Here is a 21,101-nt window from a genome sequence, read left to right as displayed (position 1 = left end):
CTTTGAGAAAATCGCTGCGTGTTATTATGGTTTCCAAATTATGGCACATACCCAAAACGGGGAATCAGCGAAGAAGAGGGCCGTACGTATCGCGCCAACGCCAACTAGGTATTTGAGATGATTGCCGCACGTGTTCATGATTGTAATTTCCATACTATGGCACATACCCACAATGGGGCTCAGCTAAAGAGCAGCCAGTACATTTAAACTAAAGAAGAAGAATGAAGAAATACGGAAAGCCAATATAAGAGTCGTCACATTGCGTACTATGGGTGCGGGAGAGCACATATGGGTGTGCGCATGTTTCCATTATGCCAAAACCGCAGCTATGCGCAAATTTATACCGTATTATAAACCACTTCACGAAAGCTTCCCTTTATGCAGATTAAAAAATATGCCTTGGATCTGCATACATATGAATTTATCTTTCTTGCTTGCTTTAAGTGTGCCGAATGTGCAAACCCCTGTTGCAAGTCGAAATGATAGAGATATGCGATGTACGAAGAAAGGAAAAAAGCCACTTTTAAAAAATAATGAGAATAGTTTAGTAGTTTTTATCCCAAATGCTTTAATTATTGTGTGCATAAAGCCAGCTCTGCTATATTGTCTATTTCAGTTAAAATTACGACCATATGGTTTATAAATGTATGCTCAACACTGCACCAAGAGTGCTTGTCAGTGCACCAAATTACCTGTCTGTGCTAAGATCGGTGCCAGGTCAAATGACTGCTCCATAACAAATCGTATATTGATACAATTTATTGACACAGCAATGCCATCATGTATTGGCACAATTTATTGGCACAGTAATACAATCAAGTATTGTCACATTTTATTGGCACAATCAACAAGCACATTTCAAGTAACTGCAAAGCATACTGCTGCCAGCACAACCATGAATAAGCTGGGAAAATGTAGCCACAGCAATTTAAAAGGCACTAAGTAGCATAACAAGAGGTGGCCTAAAGCTACTAAATATATATTGTAATAAGCAGCAATATTGCACCAAGCAAGACTACAGTAAAACAATCAGTACCCTTAAGTATTCTCTCCACATAAAAACAGAACAGTGTGAGCTTGGTTCATACACGAAGTGCATGCCACTAAAGACGTTAAACAAAAGCAACAACAACAAAATTACGCCTGTTTGTGACACACTGCTTATCATCACTGCATTGTAATGTTAAGAATAATAATAAGGGATGGCAACTTAAGCAAGATAATGCTACTTAATGTTTACTGCAAAGGACAAAAAAGTTGCGGTTGCTTTTTAATTGTGCCTGCATCCATGCATACGCTTCTGATGCTTTGCTTACATCAACCACATGTAATATGATCAATCATCAATATCCTTAATGCACGTCTAGTTCAGTTTGAAAAAACAGTTACAAATTGTAACCCCGGAAGAAATGCCGAGCAAAACAAATGGCCATAGAATGAACACGACATTCTCAACGCATTAGGTTCGATCAAAGTAGTCGACATGATCCCCAGACTGAAATTCCTGAGCCCCAAGAATTTGAACCAGACGAAGAGCTGTAGCATCCGGAGTCAGAAGCATACCAGATTCCTTTGCACCTGAAAGATCAAAGGCACTCAAAAAATCGAACTCATGCCATTCAATGCATCATTACCACCTTTGAACAAGTTCATTGAAGGACAAACAAATCCTACAGGTATCCTGATACCTCCAATTACCCCAGTTTTATATCCACCAAAGCCATCCTATGTCTGTAATTTTCTTATCGCTCTCTGTCTAGTCTAATCATCTGCTGCTCTCAACAATATTTCGTTACCCATGGCAGCCATTATGCTGCTCTTATAGGCCACCAGTTATTTTCATTATGCATTGTGCAATCTTTCCAACCCCATTATTCTTAATCTCAACTAGAATATTTTGCCTTCATTTGAACATTATGCCTATCATATGTAATTCTGTTGCTTACTGCACTAACTTTAGATTCTCCTCAAGCTTCTTAGTTATCCACATATTTTTGACCTGATAGGTCAGTGATATCTGATACCAGACTTAGCGCTGTTGAACCAGTCTTATATACTCTTTCTTAGAAAATATCAGTATGTCGCTGTTTGTGACTTGAGAGTGGCTGCCAAAGAAAGAATGAAAATGAGTTGCACCGCACTTGCCAGGCACTCTGAAGGCGTTATTCTTATGGCCCTTGGAATGAACATTCTTGTCACACAGCCAAAAATGACACCAAGATAAGACATTTTGAACACTTCAGAATACTGAAAGTACCACATTTTCAGTAGTATCATGTCCACGTGCATAGTGGTCTGTGTATGCATTTGTGCGTCTGTGTGAAACGTACTCCCTTTCTCTCTAATTCACATTATGTGTGGGAGAGCAAGTGACGGTTGACTCAGAAAGGCTCCAACACGGCACCTAGGGCACAGCAAGCCCATACATGACAAGTGAGCACCAGCGACACATGCTTCGGCTAACAGTTCCTTCCCTCTCCTGAGTGAGAGTGTCCCTGGGAAGGCATAAAAGCAGTCCACCTAATTGAAGGAGAGAATCATAACATTTTTTTCCTAGCAGATTATGGAAATTGGAGCAAGCTGCCCTTTCCATAACACAGTATATAAATGTCCTGTTCTTGCATTCTATGCCACTTTGTCACTACCCAGGCCCTTCTTGCGGATCTACCAGATCCAGCTCTAGGCTGCTGGGCTAATGCTACACTCGAGAATGAGGAGCCCCATGAAACGCTATGTACGTTCCCACAAATCCTCATATTCAAGCTATAGCATGTTCTACAAGGAATGTCGAAGGTACACAAAGCCTAAGAAGCATGAAGTGTCCACTGAAAAATGTATATGAAGCAAGCATCAGAACTATTTTATATGTGAATTGACATGCCACACATACAGGTAGTGAGAGCGGAAAATACTAGATAGTTAAGCATTAAGTGCATTCTTCATTCATACAAGCATATTGTTACTCAGGGTGCTAGCCGTCAGAACCTCTAGCATTCAGTCATGTGTTCTCTCAGCTACTTCATGTATAAAGAAGGATATAATCTTGAAATAATGTTAACAGCTTTAGGCATTTGCTATTCTCACTCACAAAAATTTTTTGGGGGAATTGTACTGAAAACCGTTAGCAGCATCCTTTGTCTAACATACAGTTTTGCTCTGCAACCAAGAAAGCAATATCAATAATATAACTGCCAAGTGGAGCCTAAAAACAAGGCTGTATTAATGGCATAACAAAGAACTAAACCATATTAGCAACAAATGTGTTGGTGTTTAAGGCTGAAACACAAGTGCAGAGCAGATTACTAATGTAAGCCACGCATAGCACTTAATATGCATTGAGAGGGCACATAAGACACATACACTAAATCAGCGCAGAACTCACTTCTTTCTGTGTGTTCAATGCCGAGTAATGTGTACAAGAGTTAATCAATTAGCATTTGATGTCTAGAAGTTAGAACCATTTCAAATAATTATTATTTGGGCAGAGACAACAATGTTAGCTGCTATGTGTACTTTGTGTTGAACAGAATAAGTTGGCTAATCCTGTCCAAGTCAAACAAATAAAACATCTGTAGACAAGGCACCAGGAACAAGATAAGCTTAACTCTTTTGCACTATAGAAGAATTAGTGCAGATTTTGAAATGGGCATAAATTTCAAGCAATATGAAACTGCCTCCATAACATGTGAAAATGGCACTTGTAAATATATTTCGGTGCACACAAGTGCGCATGTGTACAAGCACAAGTGTGTGTACATGGATGCATTTTTTGATGTTACCTTTTGCCACAGCAGCAATCTCCTTTACTCCGTGGTGCAATGCTTGATGCATGGCTGTGTCTACAGGGCCTGGTGAGTAATTGAGAACTGTCACCGATGGATTTTCTGCTGCAATAATTTTGAAGTACATCTGTCGAGCAGCTTTCCCTGTAAGGAATGATACAAGAAAAAAGTTATATATACAGTGTCTTCTAACATTCATGACCACTAATATTGGATGCAAGAGTACTTTAGGCTCAATATCCTGATTTTTTAGCTCAACATCCTGATATTGTGTGTAGGTACACTGCACCTAGTATACAATCACAAGCCAAGAAATTTGCCAATGATCATTTAAACAAAAGAGACATCTCAATAAAAGTAAATGGGTATGGCAATAACTATCATGTAATGCCATATTAAAGGCTGTATATATAGGCACGTAATCAAAAAGTTATCACTTAGACCTGTCAACTATAACACTACCACAGGCAAACGATTTAAGTGGACAGACAACTATTCAGAACATGACTCGAGATGGCCTCGCCGATGGAAAGATTGTGTCTCGTATTGATTGAAATTAGCACTGTTTTCGTCATTAAACGAAGATTTATATTTGAAATTGTTCACTACAAACGACCTTTGGCACCCTCACCTGGCAAAAGCATGACAAAAGAATTCGAAAAAAATATATATAAAAATGCTAAAAAAAGTTAGACTCCAAAATATACAAATATAATGAAACCCGGTGATGATCACAGGTTTATAGAAACTCATTCAAAAGTTCTTTGATGAAGAAGTATAATTAAAGGTTGATATTGATTCAAAATGTATGAGAGATTATGTTGGAATGACTAATATATAATCACTATAAAGCTTTGGGACGTACACATCACTATTTTGCATATTAGAAGCACTAAATTTCTGTGTCAATGATGCGGTAGCCACTAGAAATTTCTGAAAAGCAGCATCTAAATTTTAAAATGAGCTCAGAATATGAAATATACAGAGGAGTTCTATTGTAATGATATTATGCTTTAAAACAGCTAGCAGCATTGAAATCCGCGTTATTAACAGGCAGAATCTTTTTTTTTTTGCAAAGTAAACATTTTCATATTTGTTTTTCTTGTAGTCACTCATACTAAGCTACAATTTTATGTGTAGCTAATAAGGCAAAATAGATGCGAAGTATTGCTTCATTTGAAATAAAGAAGCCAACATCGACACAGCACTCCTGTGACAGCACAGTTCTTTATAATAATTAATTCTTCATTCACATACTAAATTGCTTCTGTCTTCAAACTTTGAGAATATAAACTGCTATGTTATAGTGCTGCCTGTAGTGGTTGGTAATCCTAAACTTGTCAGTAATTTAACACCTAAACAAAGAACTGTTTTTGTACACAGGAAATTACACAATTGAGAAATGTTACAAAAGAAGAAAGGGCAGTCTGAAAGTATGATAAGTTATGGGGAACAGACTTGACAGTTGTCTTCACAATGCAGCCATTTTAAGTGAATATAAGTGCACCATCAGTCATGATAGAAGAGTTTGGGCAAAGCTGCATGAATGACCCATCATTGGCTACCAACTATTCTGGGTGATCATATGGATGCACTTATGAGCACTATAGCTATGCAGCAGCATCAATTCCCAAGGTAAGGAAGATGGGAAGGAAGGTTGCAGCAGCAAAGTGATTTTCAATAAGCTCCTTCGTTGAGTGTTTACCCAGTACAATCTCATTAAATGATATTCAAGAGAACGCTACAGCTTAATAATCTATACACAGAATTGATGTCCGTATTTTTTTTTTTTTTTCGTTTGCTCTGACACAATTGAAAAACTTGGACTAGCTTAAAAAGGATGAATTTGAGCACATGGAGAAATGCTATTTTTTTTTTTCACAGTTGAAGAACACAACTTAAACCTATGGAAAAAACAGGGAAAACTACAGATATTGCCCACAAACATGATTTTTATTCGCGGTTTAACTAAATTTAACAGATTAGTCCATTATGATTGCTATATAGCCTTAACGGATAGAATAACACGTGCAGAATTACTTGTTCTTAATCTCACTACTACTTATTTCCTATTGCGTGCATGGTGATTTTCAATACAATTGGCGCAAATACTTTTTCTTACCAGTGCAATAAATGCTTGCCCCAGCCAGTGGCTTTACAGCGGCAAGTGATGAAATGTTGATAATGGTTCGAGAAAGGGTGAAACTGTTTGGAAACTGTTCAAGAAAGGCTGAAGTCAGCGTCATAACGGAGGTTAAGTTGAGGTGGAAGTAGTCGTCAATTTCTTTCTCGTCAGTGAAGGCGCTTGCATACTTGTGCACATCACCGACCGTGCCTACATTGTGAACCAACACAACGCCGTCTGCCTCAGATATCTTGGCCCATGTGTCCGTTATCAGCTTCCGGTAATCATCAAAAGTGGCCTTGGAATGATCCATAACTTCTGCAATGACTTCAACGCCAGGAGCAACTTGGCCGACAAGGCGTTTGGTTTCATTGAGATTCTCGGCGTTGCGACCGGTGATGACAAACACAGATTTCTCGGCGACTTCTTGGCTGAACGCTTGAGCTACAGCTCTTCCTATTCCAACGCTTGCACCAGTTATTATCACATAATATTTTCTCTTCCAGAAGGCGCCAGTACGGCGGCTTGCTGCGTCACCTGTTGATTCCGCCATCACGTGGAAATACTGCGCCGCCCCACTGGCTCGTCCGTGCGACTTTCAACCTCTCAACGCCTTTTCTTTTAACTGCGAGCGACCGCAAAGTAAGCCAAGATTGCCACGCTAATCTCCAAGTGGCAAGCGCCCTAAACCTTTGCTTTTATCGTCTACCGCAGAACTGGCGCCGGTGTGGTGCCGTTATCATTTTTACTGTCTTTACACTGAATGATCGAGCAGAAACAGTTTGGCCACGGAACACCCATGGTGTGGCTTCAGCGGTTGTATTTTCCTCTTCAGCAGTGCTCTTAATGAACGTTCGTGTTTTATTTTTAATTCAAGCATTCCGTTTTGTTATGAATGGGAGGCAACTTCCGGTGCATGCTCTGCGTTGAGAGAGAAAAAAGAGGAATCCAAGCAGACATCGTGGCCAGACAGCGTGGCCTGACCAAATAAAAAGCAGAATCAAAAGTTTTTCTTTCAGATCACTATCATCATGATCAATTTAACCAAATTTATGTGATATGATATGTATATAGGGTCCTGAATATTTGGCTGTGCGTGTTCAAAAAAAGATTTTGAGCTCACCGCTGCACTGTTTTTGTTCAAATTTTGCATAATGATCGCGACTTCGTTAATGAGGCGCCTGGTCTCTAAGTAAATAGTGCAAATTTGCCTGCGCTTATGGGGATGCAAGTTGTTTCTTTATTCTATGGGGATACGCTGCCGCGACGGCGGAAGCATAAACTTGGTTTGCCACCTGTCATCTGTAGAAAGCAGCGTTTCAGGGAGCGAAGTCGCCTGTTCCAGGAGCGGGTAACTTGTGCATGACGCTCTGCCTGCGAAGCGACCAAAACAACAAAACCGTACGTCGCTGATCTGCTGCACAGAACTAACTAAACATCATGACAAACCCCTAAAGTTGATGTGAGTGAGAGTGCTCGTGTGATATTGTCCTAGTCAGCGCACCTGCGCGCGAGAGTGGGACACGGCACGCACAGTGGTAACAAAACAAACGTCTGTTCAGTATTTTTTTCTAGGTGGATGATTTTGTCATGGGACAAGCAGGCATGAAGCTGAGGTACTCGTGTAGCGACCGATTCGACTATCTAGAGCACAACTGACACCAGTAGCCACTCCTGTCATAGTGAGCTCCCTGTACGGAGCACCGCAAATGAGCCATGATTCATTTGATGGAAACGTGCGTTTTCATCGAGCAGCCGTACAGTTGACAGGCTTTTCATGGGCTTTCCGCCTCGACTTCCGTGCTGCGAACAGACGCCCATCCACTTGACCTGCTCCGCTGCGCGGCAGCAGCAGCAGCAGCAGCAGCATCATCATTTTCCGGTGTGTAAATCCGGTCACTTGTCGGCTTGTTAGCATGGCCGCTAGTGTAGCTGGTGGGCTGGAAGTCTGTGCCAGCTTGTGCCTCTGTTCACACTTCGTTTTTTAAACCAGTGTTTTAGCTCGCATGGTGCTTCATTCTAGGCTGTCGCTTGTTATCCATATAACTGCCATACGATGGCGGCCCCGAAAAGCACACCGAAGGATGCCCAAGTCATGAGTGCAATACTGAAGGACATGGGGATATTGGATTATGAACCGAGAGTCATAAATCAGATGCTGGAGTTCACTTACCGTGAGTAGTTCGTTTGGTGGTACTTGACGTTGGGATATGTTAGGTGTGGGGCTTAACTTATCTTTCTTTTTTCCCCTAATCTCACTCAGGTTATGTTACGAATATCCTCGAGGACGCCAGATTGTTTTCGAACCATGCGAAGAAGAGAGCTGTTGACGTCGATGACGTGCGTTTGGCTATTCAGATGCAAGCAGAAAAAACGTTCACGTCGCCGCCACCGAGAGACGTATGTTGTTAGCGCGGTCTATCGCGGCGTAGTCGTTGTATAAGCGTTGCTCTTCATGCTTCTTTTCCAGCTATTGATGGAAATCGCGCGTCAGAAGAACAGCACGCCGCTACCACTTATAAAAGCGAATGCTGGACCCCGTCTTCCGCCTGATAGGTACAGCCTTACTGCTTGCAACTATCGATTGAAGTCTGCGAAAAAGGTGAGCGGACATCGAGTTGCCTTATATATATATATATATATATATATATATATATATATATATATATATATATATATATATATGATACATACATACATACATACATACATACATACATACATACATACATACATACATACATACATACATACATGCATGCATACATACCCTCCCCGGCGTGTGCAACTATCGGTGGCTAATTTATAGTGCAAATACCACACGAAAGGACTGAATTCGTCAAGCGTTATGAAAAGTTCATTTCCTAGCTCTCTGCCGAAGCTGCATGAACATGAAAAGCTTGTAAAGCGCTGGACCTCAAATTGGCAGCAAGCTTTGTTATCGGCATTCTGTTTGACCTGCGCAATGGTTTTTTGCTTTTTACAAACTAGGAAAATGCTAAAACATATAAAAAGAAGTGCTGATGTTGTACCCAGTGGCAGCTTTCATTTGTCAACTGGGCACATATTATTATTATTATTATTATTATTATTATTATTATTATTATTATTATTATATAAAGCTTGAGGTTTCAACACTGATGTCGCCCAGCGGCAAAAGACGATTCCTACATCTTGTGCTGCGTCGTTTGACTAAAAAGCTCATCAGCCAATGACTTAAGCACTTGAAGACTTCTCAATCCTGCGGCCCTGATGGCATCTTCTCTGCAATTCTAAAAGCTTACAGCAGTATATTTCTCCAATATTGACATCTGTGTTTAATTACTGGTTGAATACTTCTACTTTCCCTCAAATGTGGGAGACTGCTCATGTTCTTCCTGTATCTAGGTCTGGCTGTAACATCAGTGTCTCGAATCATTGCCCTGTTTGTCTTCTCTATGCTACATCTAAGGTTTTTGGGCTTGCCCATCACAACATATTGTCTTTTACTGTGAAAAACTTATCGATACCTGATCAGCATGGATTTCACACCAGCCGCCCCACTATCGGAAGTCTCGCGGGTTTCATGACACAGATCTCCATGCCGGTGCTTCAAAGTGAGCAAGTTGACACCGTTTACTGTGACCTCTGCAAAGCTTTTGATGTAGTCGGCCACTCAGTGCTTCTGATCAAGTTTACGCACTGTGGTGTTGACCTGTCAATTTTCCATCTCTTACACAGTTATCTTCTTGGTAGATCATGTTATGTTAATGTCAATGGCCAAACGTCTTCTGTTTACGTAGAAAATAGTGGCATCTATCAAGTTAAAAGTATTCTTTAAGGATGTTCTTTCCATTATTTGGAATTTTGTTCCTTCTATATGCCGATGAAATCAAGATTTTTAAGGAAATTCATACTGTTGATGACTGTTGCATCCTACACACTTACCTGTTTTCTTTTTCTGAGTGGTGCAAAATAATAACCTTACATTAAATGCTGCTAAAAACAAGGTCATAATTTTCACACGTAAAGCAGCAAGCATTTCTTTTTCTTCTTCTGTAGATTCTGTACCATTGTGTGAGGTCTGTAAGATCAATGATCTCGGTATACTTTTTAATGCAACCTTACACTTTTCTGCTTACCTTAAACATATTGTAATGCGGGGTATGTGCTCTCTTGGCTCTGCTTGCAGACTATCAAGGGAATTAAATTCTCCTACACTCTTTCACAAGTTGTACAACAATCTGTCTTCCTCAACTCGGATGTGCGTCGGTCGTCTGGAATAGCATTTCTAGATCCAACATTATAGATCGCGTCCAGAAAAAGTTTCTAAGCATTAGCATACCCACTTTGCTAACACGGACACTGGAGCTTGTTCTAGCTCTGTTGGATTATTGTCATTGCCCTTACTGCACTGTTGATGTAATGGCACTGACCTTCTGTTTCTTTTCCAACTCCTTCACGGTATCCTCACCAGCCCCAAACTCCGCAGCAGTATAGCAAGTTTCGTATTCTCCGCAAGGTCACCAGAGAACATGAACCTTCCCTTGTTTCTGCCTGTCATCACCAACACTCAACCATCCACAGAACTCCGAGTCTTTATAACACTTATTTTCATGATCTCAGGTGTTTTTCATAACTTGCTGTCATTGTTTCCGAGCTTTGCATTGTTGTGTATTAGTTTCACATATCGTTCAACTGCCCTTCTCCTCCTTTGTCTTTTGTATTTGCACCTTGTTATATGTACACTCTTTTCAAAATTGTTCTCTTTATTGATGTTTTTTACTTTATTCCCCTGCAGTTTGTGTGTTTTCGGTGTATGCATGCGCCACCTCTCATATATCATGGTTGTTCCTGGGCACAGTAAATAAATGATTGTTTGATTATATTGAAACAAGCTTTTGAATAACTGTACACTGGCTTTATCACTGTAAAGCATCATAAGCCAAATAAGTTAATGAAAAGCACACCAAGTAAGAAATATTTTTTGTTTATTTCCTTATTTATTTACTACAAAAACCCGTATTTGCTCCGAGAGCATCACAGTGGGGGGGGTCTGTCCTCTTAAAGTGCACATGGCAACATTATTGTCACAAACTTGCCGATATTAACAATACTATTCGTTACTGATACGGAAGAAACTTTCAATGCGCGTAATGTACTCACGAGAAGAAAAATAATCGCGTTCGGCTTGCTCCGCCGGCCGCCATTTTTGTTTTGGTGTCCCGCACTGACAGCAGCAGCTGCCTGCTTGTTGTCCCGTTGTCATCCCGCAGCAAACACGGGATGAAAAAAGATGTTTCTTTTCTCGGGAAATTTAACCCACATAGTAATCGCACCCCTGAATTTGCGTCAATTTTTTTTTTAAGTGCGATCATTATGCGAGTAAATACGGTAATTTTTTTGTATATGTCATTGATGAAGATTAAGAACGTCAAAGGGCCTAACACCGATCCCTGCGGTATTCCAGACGTGACAGGAACTGATGACAATTTCGAACCATTGACAATGGTAAGCCGACTACGAGAAGAAAAGTAGCTCTCCTGCCATTTAAACACATCTTCAGGAACACCATGGTGGGCTAGCTTGTAGCATAAGCAACCATGACTGACTTGGTTGAACACTTTCCTGAAGTCTAAGAAAACGAAATTTACCACCAATCCTTCATCAATTGCAGACACAAGGTCAAAATGAAATTCAACCAATTGTGTGTCACAAGAGAAGCTCTGGCGAAATCCATGCTGGTTCTGGAAAAAATACTTGTGCTCACTGAGATGGTTGACTATGTTGGTATACAAGATATGCTCCAATATTTTTGATGCTTCGCATAACAGCAATTGGGCTGTAATTTTCAACATTATTTTTAGATCCTTCTTTATAAACTGCTACTTTTGCAACTTTCCATTCGTCTGGAACTGTTCCCATGTTCAGCAAAAGTGCAAACAGGCGATGGAGAAGGCAACTCCTGGGGCATGCACATTCCTTCAAAATGCGGTTCGATACCACGTCTGGGCCATTTGCTTTGCTGGGATTTATGGCACTCAGGAGGAGGAAGATTCCTTCTTCAGAGAGTGAAATTGCGTCCATCAGTTGTGTTAACATCTGGCAAAACGGCACTATCTCTGGGCGAGTCTGCCCAAAACACTGATTTGAAGTAATTATTTAGGGCGACAGCTTTGTGTTCATTATCCGTAATAGTTCTGTACACTGTAAGAAGATGCAGTATACCTATATCTTGTTCACAATTACGCCGAACAAATTTCCAAATTGATTTGCTGTTACGTTTTATGGAAGCTTCCATATCCTCAAAGAAATTTTTTTTGGCTTGACGAATTTTGCTCATGAAAAACACTGAAGTCCGGAAATTTTATCTGGGATGGCAACTTGTTTGACCTTACGAAAGCGAACAAAGAAGCGGCATGTTTTATTAATAATGCTGCGAATTTCATGCGTCATCCATGGCTTATCCCTTTGTCTCTTCAAGCTAAATATTTTAGTTGGGACGTGTTATTCCATCAAAGTTAGGCCTTTAGATCTCGGGAGCAACCATGCATCGTTGACGTCACGACTACTGCATTTTGCATCAAACGTGGAATAAAAGAAGGTCTAGCTCGTCCCGGATTGCGTCCTAATTGCCTTGATTGTAGAAGTACACTTTTCTTTGCGACTATTTACATTTATGCCGATGCAGGTACTTGAAAGAAGATATAAATATTTTGGGGTAGCTTATGCCAGGCGCACATGTTGTATCCTTTATAATGGTAGATTCATTTGTGAATAGAAGATCCAGAGCGCTTGATGAGCCTGAGCATACCTTTGTCAGCTCTAACACATACTGAGATAAGTTTAAGTTGTTAACAAAGCTTCCCAGGGTGTCGTGCAATGATGAGTCTGAAAAATGTGGGTTCTTCACCATTCCACAGTACGTCCGGAGCATTAAGGTCACCTCCTAGGGGTACAATATCATTTTGTGTCGCCATAAGTTCTTCATACAAGTTTACAATGGGCTCAGCGTTCATACCGGGTGGTCTTTAAAATGACCCTACTGTAAGCGTTTTTCCAATTGACTGCGAAATATTGCACAGTGCAACTTCACATATTCGACGTGAATTGAGCCCCGAATGCTGACAACCTTCTGTGATTCGGGGGAAGATTAACTCTCACAGTTACGCACTTGAATGGTTGTGATTGCAATGTTTTGATTAAACTGCAACTTAGCGTTGCGCTCCATTACCGCTTCATGCGCGGATATATCCGCAGCTTGCAGATATAAAGGCATTCTTTTGCACTGGATGACTGTTTCAGTTTTGGACAACAAACCCACGAACTTCTTCCTGGTATAGCAAATGGTACAAAACTAATTTTTTAATGTTGAGACATCGCCTACAAGTGCTTTTGGTGCAACTCAGGTGTTTTTCTACAGCAAAATAGAATAATTTAAGAAATCAAACAATGAGAGGTTAGGTAATGTTGTTGCGATAGTCCCGCACTTGCTCAGGCACACTCAAATTAGTACTTGAAATATAACTTCCTATAAAAGAACACCAACAATTGAATGTAAAAATGTATCTGTTAATGACTGTGGTCATAAATAGTTGTAGCTTGGATGGAGTTGCCAAGTGGCAAGAGGTGTGTGTTGTTAAAATCTCAGAGCCTGTAGCTGAAATAAATTGCATAACTTATCTAGTATCAATGCAGTTTTGGAAACAGTCCATTCATGTCACGTTACAAAGCAGCTGCGGGAGTGATGTGGCAGCATGTGCTCATAGCAATACAGGATTCAAGTTATGCTCTTTAGAAGTTCTTGCTGTTATAGCTTGCTCACAGTTTGCTTTTTTTTTTCTGTCCTTCCAACAGCCGAGAATCCAGGTTGGTCTTCCACCACAGCTAGGGCTAACTATGCAAGCAAACAGCGCAGCAGGTGAGTGTTTCTGAAAGCCTCATTACTGATATCAATCAACAATAAAGGAAAAGTAAAACAGACACAATAAAAAGACAGTCAATAAAATAGTGGTTTTCTGCGTGTTCATTTACTTTTATTTTTTCATGTTACTAAATGTGCACATTAAGCTTCACCAATCTTCTCTTTTTATTCAATGAGATGCAGGTTATCAGTAGTAGTTGCTGCTATTTGGTGTTGCAAAATGTTAACGAAAGCATCACACCTTTGTTGACGAGAGGAAAAGCTTCTGTGCTATTTTAAATTTGCAACCCCAGGAGCACTTTCTCATTTAATGCCTGTGAACAATAGATTGATAACCTTTTACATGAATGTGAAATTACAATTGGCATGCTTTGCATATCAGCAGAATGCCTGCCGAAATTACAATGTGCATGTACACAGAGCAGCTTGAAAATTCATTATTGTTTTAACACTCTATTGATCAATTTGACAGCAACAGTAGTATATGCAAATGCTGCAGTTCAGCCACTCTTTATTGAAGTATTCTCGTGCTTCACAAAACTGTGTTGTGTAAGTTGATCATGCAAGATTATTAACAGACAAAATTATGCTCTTGAGCATAGCCAAATGCTTCCACTCCAATAGCAAGAGGCCGCAATAATATCAGGCTGAACTGCACAATGTGTGTAAACATTAACTGGATTGAGAACTGCCACATTGTTTCAAAAGAAGGCCACGAGTTGTGGCAGCAATTGAAGCTGCATTGTAACCGTATTGTCAAAAAGTTTAGACATAGGGATTATAATTATGTTTTATCAACCAGTTCAGTACTAATCAATTTGTTTTGCATTTTTTGTGGGATACGTAAAACATATTCACATCATAGTGCACAACAAAATTGAGATAATTGAGAAATAATTTCTCGATAAGTTTACTAATGGAGGACAAAATAGAAATTGGGCGATAATTAGACACCAGAGATTTACCTTTTTTTTTTTGATAAATCTATGGTGTCTAATTATTGCCCAATTTCTATTTTGTCCTCCATTAGTAAACTTATCGAGAAATTATTTCTGAAACGTATGAACAGCTACTTAACAAAGCTTAAATTGTTAAAATCTTGCCAATTCGGCTTCTGTCCTGGCAGTTCGACCAGCTTAGCTTTTATTGCATTAACCGATTACATAAGGTGTTCTACTGACAGAGGTAAATTTGTTTGCACAGTATTTTTAGATTTTATTAAAGCTTTTGACACTCTTAATCATACCATTTTATTTGTCAAACTAGAATCTTAGGTATAACAGGCCCAGCTTTAACTTTTTTTTAAATATTACTAACATGACCGTAAGCAAACAGTCTGTGTAGGCGGTGCTTATTCCGAGTTGAAAGTTAATCAAGGGGTACCACAGGGCTCAATACTGGGACCCTTGTTTTGCATTTACATTAACGATTTACCCGATGCTCTTGACCTTTCTAATGCTATTTTGTATGCTGATGATACCAATATTTCCATGTCTGATAGTTTTTTAACCTTACTCTTTAAACTGAACAATGAACTAGCGAAAGTTGTAGAATAGTGTCAGTTAAATCACTTAATTTCACTCACTTAATAATCACTCACTCACTAATCACTTAATACGTGCTCGGCAAGGTACGCTGCAGTGACCATAGGATGGTAAGAACTCGAATTAACCTAGACTTGAGGAGGGAACGAAAGAAACTGGTACACAAGAAGCCAATCAATGAGTTAGCAGTAAGAGGGAAACTAGAGGAATTCCTGATCAAGCTACAGAACAGGTATTCCACTTTAACTCAGGAAGAGGACCTTAGTGTTGAAGCAATGAACGACAATCTCATGGGCATCATTAAGGAGTGCACAATAGAAGTCGGTGGTAACGCCGTTAGACAGGAAACCAGTAAGCTATCGCAGGAGACGAAAGATCTGATCAAGAAACGCCAATGTATGAAAGCCTCTAACCCTACAGCTAGAATAGAACTGGCAGAACTTTCCAAGTTAATCAACAAGCGTAAGACAGCGGACATCAGGAACTATAATATGGATAGAATTGAACAGGCTCTCAGGAACGGAGGAAGCCTAAAAACAGTGAAGAAAAAACTAGGCATAGGCAAGAATCAGATGTGTGCGTTAAGAGACAAAGCCGGCAATATTGTTACTAATATGGATGAGATAGTTCAAGTGGCTGAGGAGTCCTATAGAGATTTATACAGTACCAGTGGCACCCACGACGATAGTGGAAGAGAGAATAGCCTAGAGGAATTCGAAATCCCACAGGTAACGCCAGAAGAAGTGATATTAATCAATCTATCAATCTCTATCTCAATCTTTTTTCAATCTCTATTTCTCTATCAATCAAGTGATAGAGAAATGTGCAAAATATAACCAACCCTTATATATAGCTTTCATTGATTACGAGAAAGCGTTTGATTCAGTCGAAACCTCAGCAGTCATGGAGGCATTATGGAATCAGGGTGTAGATGAGCCATATGTAAAAATACTGGAAGATATCTATAGCAGCTCCACAGCCACCGTAATCCTCCATAAAGAAAGCAACAAAATCCCAATAAAGAAAGGCGTCAGACAGGGAGATACGATCTCTCCAATGCTATTCACAGCATGTTTACAGGAGGTATTCAGAGACCTGGAGTGGGAAGAATTGGGGATAAAAGTTAATGGAGAATACCTTAGCAACTTGCGATTCGCTGATGATATTGCCTTGCTTAGTAACTCAGGAGACCAATTGCAATGCATGCTCACTGACCTGGAGAGGCAAAGCAGAAGGGTGGGTCTGAAAATTAATCTGCAGAAAACTAAAGTAATGTTTAACAGTCTCGGAAGAGAACAGCAGTTTATGATAGGTAGGAAGGCACTGGAAGTGGTAAGGGAATACATCTACTTAGGGCAGGTAGTGACCACGGATCCGGATCATGAGACTGAAATAACCAGAAGAATAAGAATGGGCTGGGGTGCGTTTGGCAGGCATTCTCAAATCATGAACAGCAGGTTGCCACTACCCCTCAAAAGGAAAGTGTATAACAGCTGTGTGTTACCAGTACTCACATATGGGGCAGAAACCTGGAGGCTTACGAAAAGGGTTCTGCTGAAATTGAGGGCGACGCAACGAGCTATGGAAAGAAGAATGATGGGTGTAGCGTTAAGGGATAAGAAAAGAGCAGATTGGGTGAGGCAACAAACGTGGGTAAATGACATCTTAGTTGAAATCAAGAAAAAGAAATAGGCATGGGCCGGACATGTAATGAGGAGGGAAGATAACCAATGGTCATTAAGGGTTATGGACTGGATTCCAAGGGAAGGGAAGCGTAGCAGGGGGCGGCAGAAAGTTAGGTGGGCGGATGACATTAAGACGTTTGCAGGGACAACATGGCCACAATTAGTACATGACTAGGGTAGTTAAAGAAGTATGGGAGAGGCCTTTGCCCTGCAGTGGGCCTAACTAGGCTGATGATGATGATGATTTATCATACCTTTTTTAAAGACAGGAATTACTTTTGCCTTCTTAAGCAAACTAGGAAAAGTGCTACCTTCAGAACTGTGATTAAATATTATATGGCAAAGCAAGCTGAAAAGCTGCAGCAACAAACATGTGACTAAGAGAACTGTTTCTTTGTAAACGCAGGCTAGTGGCTATACATGAAATGCATTATGCATTGTGCCTGTTTACACATAAATGTAAGATGTAAGTGAGATGTGTTAATAAGCACGGAAGAAGTCCTTGTGTGCTTCTTACCTCTGTTGCTGCTGTGATGTTCTGTGCTGGCTGCCTTCACACCATGAGGCATTAAAGGTGTTTAATTAAAAGGTGATTAAAAACATTAATGTCATAATTCATTCCTTGTGCTAATTCATGCTTATGCAATCCATTGGATTGGTGTTCTCTAGTGTCTTATTAAATTCAGCACCTCTCTCTCTCTCTCTCTCTCTCTCTCTCTCTCTCTCTCTCTGGTGGGGCTGAACTACATGTCTGTGAAAAGCACCTTATGAAGTTGCTCTCTTACAGGTTTATCAAAAGTCACACCTGCATTGAGCCTTAACAGCAAGACAGGTGCTACACTGGCTGTCGTCAGCAAGTCAGCAGCTGCACCAACAGTGACAATTGTGTCTCGTCCTGCCACAACCAACAAAACGCATCCGACTCCCATCATCAAACTCTCTCAACGTGAGTCACCCCTTTATGAGATCTATCACTTGAAGCAGTAAAGGTACCTAAATAGAGATATTGAACAGAGATATTAAGTTAAACTGTACTAGTAAATTGCGCTTCTGTAGTGGTACACCAGCTGCTCTTGCCGTAAAAGGAAGATTCGTCATCCCAAAAGATATAAAAACTTAATGCAGATGGCAATGACACTTTGAAGTCCCACACCATCTTGCCGTGACATGATGCATTTTCAACAGCACCTGCTTCTGTCTAGCCTATTGTTCTGTCTGGTAAAGGACTATGTTGCATTCTAAGAAAGACAGAGAAATACCATAGCAATCTTCAAGAAGCTTTTCTGCATCTAAATGACCCAAGTACAAGAAATTACTTCAAAGTCTATGACGTCACGCTGACGCACCGGCGCTGAGGTTTTGGTGTAAAACTTACAAAAAGCCTTCATTTTCTTCAGTAATAATCAATCTGTTTCTTTAAACTTAATATAGTTAATTTTATTTAGCATCCTTCTATAGGCCGACTGCAATGAAATTTTCAATAGTTTCAGATAGCACAGATACGGAGCAACCTCGATGCAAAGCCAGCCTGGGCTGGCTCAGAAATCCATGAAGCGCTTTGGCTTCAGCCTCCGACGTCGCACTTTAATCACCCAGAAGCTGCCAAGCGATTTCGAAGAAAAGCCGATAGCTTTTCAGTGCTACGTGCTGCGAAAGAGAGAAGCGGCAGGCTACCACCTTGGCCAGACGGCTGTGTATTTTAATATGCCAGTGGCGTACACCGTGAATGAAAAGGGTGCCAAGGAGGTGAAGGTGCGCTGTGCAGGCTATGAGAAGCAGCGCGCTACTGTGATGCTGTGCTGAACAGCTGATGGACATAAACCACCTCCTTATATGATATTTAAAAGGAAGACACTGCCTGCTCGATAAACTTTTCCAAGAAATGTCATTGTGCCGCAAATGAGAACGGGTGGACGACGGGTGCGATGGTGGAGAGAGAGATAAAACTTTATTGTGTCCTTGATGGGGTTAAGGGGTGGCGGGGGTTGGGAGGCTAACCCTCAATCCCAGTGGGTTAATATTGTGTGGCGACGGCGTCCAGGAGCCCTTTTGACAAAGAACTCGCTCCTTGTCGTCGACTCTTACCGTGGGCACTTGACCGACAATGTGAAGGCTGCGCTTGCCCAAGCGAACACGGACCTCACTGTCATACCGGGCGGCATGATGGGCCAATTGCGGCCACTTGATGTCTGCATCAACAAACCTTTCAAGGATCGTCTGCAGAAATATTACACAAACTGGTTGACTGACGAAGATCACATGCTAACGGCAATGGGCCGCATCAAACGTGCATCGCTATCGCAGCTGGCGGGCTGGGTAGCTGCAGCATGCGGCGACATCCCAGGTACTTTGATCATGCGTGCCTTTAAAAAGTGCAGCGTATCTAATGCGCTTGATGGTACCGAAGATAGTGCACTGTTTGAAGGTGACAGTGACAAGGAACACAGCGATGAGTCTAGTAGCGACGACGACGTTGAATGAGCTCTGCACGTTCAGATTCAATAAATGCCATTTGCATTTTGTGAACGCTGTCCTCGCTTTTTTTGTTCGGCCTGCATTCTAGGTAATATTATTTTTTTTGGCTTCGGACTTTAGGGGGTCACCTTATAATTGAAGTCGGTCTCGATTCAAATAAATACGGTATATAAAAATTTCAAAATTTCATTGCTCAAAAGTCTTGACAAAAGTTCTGCTTTGCACTTCTTGTAATGGCAGCCATCATCTGTTCGAGTTCTGCCAGCTTCTTTGTGGTGTTTGTCTACATACTGCAGTGCGTCTTTGCCTTTGACTTGCATGATCTTACCCAGAAACACTCAACAGTGTCTCCCAAATCTGACAGCTTACTGCAAGTGCAAATTGCTCATCATTATGTATCATGTATTTCACCCAGGGCCTGACTTGAGCTAGACATCCCCAGTTAACGTTGGAAGAGTGTTTTAGACATAAAGTGCTTTATTATTTAAGGTAGGATGATGAAAACTTCAGTGAATGTGTGTTTTCATGTGCTCATATCAATTATGAACTCAGTTTTTATGTAGACCATGCCACTAATTTTTAAACTTATTATTCATGAAAACATCATTTGGTCACATTCTAAGTAAACTGGCTTCACAGATCCTGCTGAATAAAATGTCATTGTATTTTGCAGATATCAAAGACTGAAACAAGAGTAATTTTATGGTTCTCGCTTTCTTAGAACAAAAGTTATGAAGCCACCCGCCGTGGTTGCTCAGTGGCTATGGTGTTGGGCTGCTGAGCACGAGGTCGCGGGATCGAATCCCGGCCACGGCAGCCGCATTTCGATGGGGGCGAAATGCGAAAACACCCGTGTGCTTAGATTTAGGTGCACGTTAAAGAACCCCAGGTGGTCAAAATTTCCGGAGTCCTCCACTACGGCGTGCCTCATAATCAGAAAGTGGTTTTGGCACGTAAAACCCCAAATATTATTATTATTAAAGTTATGAAGCTTCATTGTTCTCATTTGAATGACTGAAAAGAAATACTTTTCCTATTTGATCATTTCTGTAACATTTTAACTTCCCAAAGTAAGATTTTACACCCTTTTGCACTCACTAAACATTCAGCTTTTCATTAAAACAAACATGATCAAAATTGAGTGTACCAAAGCTGACAAAAGCTTGTCAGTAGATTGTAAGGTTACGAAAAAATGTAACTGAGAAAATAGCTTCATATGCTGTGACTTTAGATGTTTGTTCTTCTAAATTACCCTTCAATGACTGCAGGCCCACCCCTCAATGTGAGTACAGCAGTGTCATCAGCAGCACCCACACCAATTGTGCAAGTGACAGCCGCACCGCAGCCTGCACCGCCGGCTCCCACCACAGCTGCAGCAGTGCCTGCAACTGAAGCTGTCACCACTGCACCTGTCATCACCACAGCTACCACAGAACCTGCAACTCAGCCATCGGTGCCGCTGCCTATCATCAACATTAAGAGTGAAACACCCTCTGAAATCAATGACAAAAAGCGGAAGCGTGAAGAGGACGATGACTATGATGCTATTGAATGAATAAATGGTGGGCATTTGTTCACTGTTGAAAA

General features: G+C 40.8%; 2 protein-coding genes across 2 annotated transcripts; one reads left to right on the top strand and one right to left on the bottom strand.

Moving 5' to 3' along the window:
- Positions 1-741: 741 nt before the first annotated feature.
- LOC135901753 (sepiapterin reductase-like) lies at positions 742-6,938 on the bottom strand. Its single transcript, XM_065431580.2, has 3 exons — positions 5,905-6,938; positions 3,780-3,926; positions 742-1,578 (listed from the first exon to the last, which is right to left on the bottom strand). Exons 1-3 carry the CDS (start codon positions 6,458-6,460, stop codon positions 1,460-1,462), a joined length of 822 nt encoding a protein of 273 aa, XP_065287652.1. The 5' UTR covers positions 6,461-6,938; the 3' UTR covers positions 742-1,459.
- Positions 6,939-7,789: 851 nt separating this feature from the next.
- Positions 7,790-21,101, top strand: Taf9 (TBP-associated factor 9). Its single transcript, XM_065431579.2, has 6 exons — positions 7,790-8,081; positions 8,171-8,307; positions 8,378-8,509; positions 13,744-13,807; positions 17,827-17,985; positions 20,783-21,101. Exons 1-6 carry the CDS (start codon positions 7,964-7,966, stop codon positions 21,067-21,069), a joined length of 897 nt encoding a protein of 298 aa, XP_065287651.1. The 5' UTR covers positions 7,790-7,963; the 3' UTR covers positions 21,070-21,101.

Source organism: Dermacentor albipictus, chromosome 1 (genome assembly GCF_038994185.2).
Source record: "Dermacentor albipictus isolate Rhodes 1998 colony chromosome 1, USDA_Dalb.pri_finalv2, whole genome shotgun sequence".
NCBI classification, from domain to species: Eukaryota; Metazoa; Arthropoda; class Arachnida; order Ixodida; family Ixodidae; genus Dermacentor; species Dermacentor albipictus.
The sequence above is the reverse complement of the archived record's forward strand: the minus strand, read 5'-3'. Positions and strand labels throughout refer to the sequence as shown.

Excerpts from the sequence above, each read along its gene's own strand:
- LOC135901753 (XM_065431580.2), bottom strand. The coding sequence starts at position 6,460 with ATGGCGGAATCAACAGGTGACGCAGCAAGCCGCCGTACTGGCGCCTTC. Across the intron at positions 3,927-5,904 it reads GGCAAGCATTTATTGCACTG|GGAAAGCTGCTCGACAGATG; the intron begins GTAAGAAAAAGT and ends CATTCCTTACAG. Across the intron at positions 1,579-3,779 it reads GATTGCTGCTGTGGCAAAAG|GTGCAAAGGAATCTGGTATG; the intron begins GTAACATCAAAA and ends TTGATCTTTCAG.
- Taf9 (XM_065431579.2), top strand. The coding sequence starts at position 7,964 with ATGGCGGCCCCGAAAAGCACACCGAAGGATGCCCAAGTCATGAGTGCA. Across the intron at positions 8,308-8,377 it reads CGTCGCCGCCACCGAGAGAC|CTATTGATGGAAATCGCGCG; the intron begins GTATGTTGTTAG and ends CTTCTTTTCCAG. Across the intron at positions 13,808-17,826 it reads GCAAGCAAACAGCGCAGCAG|GTTTATCAAAAGTCACACCT; the intron begins GTGAGTGTTTCT and ends GCTCTCTTACAG.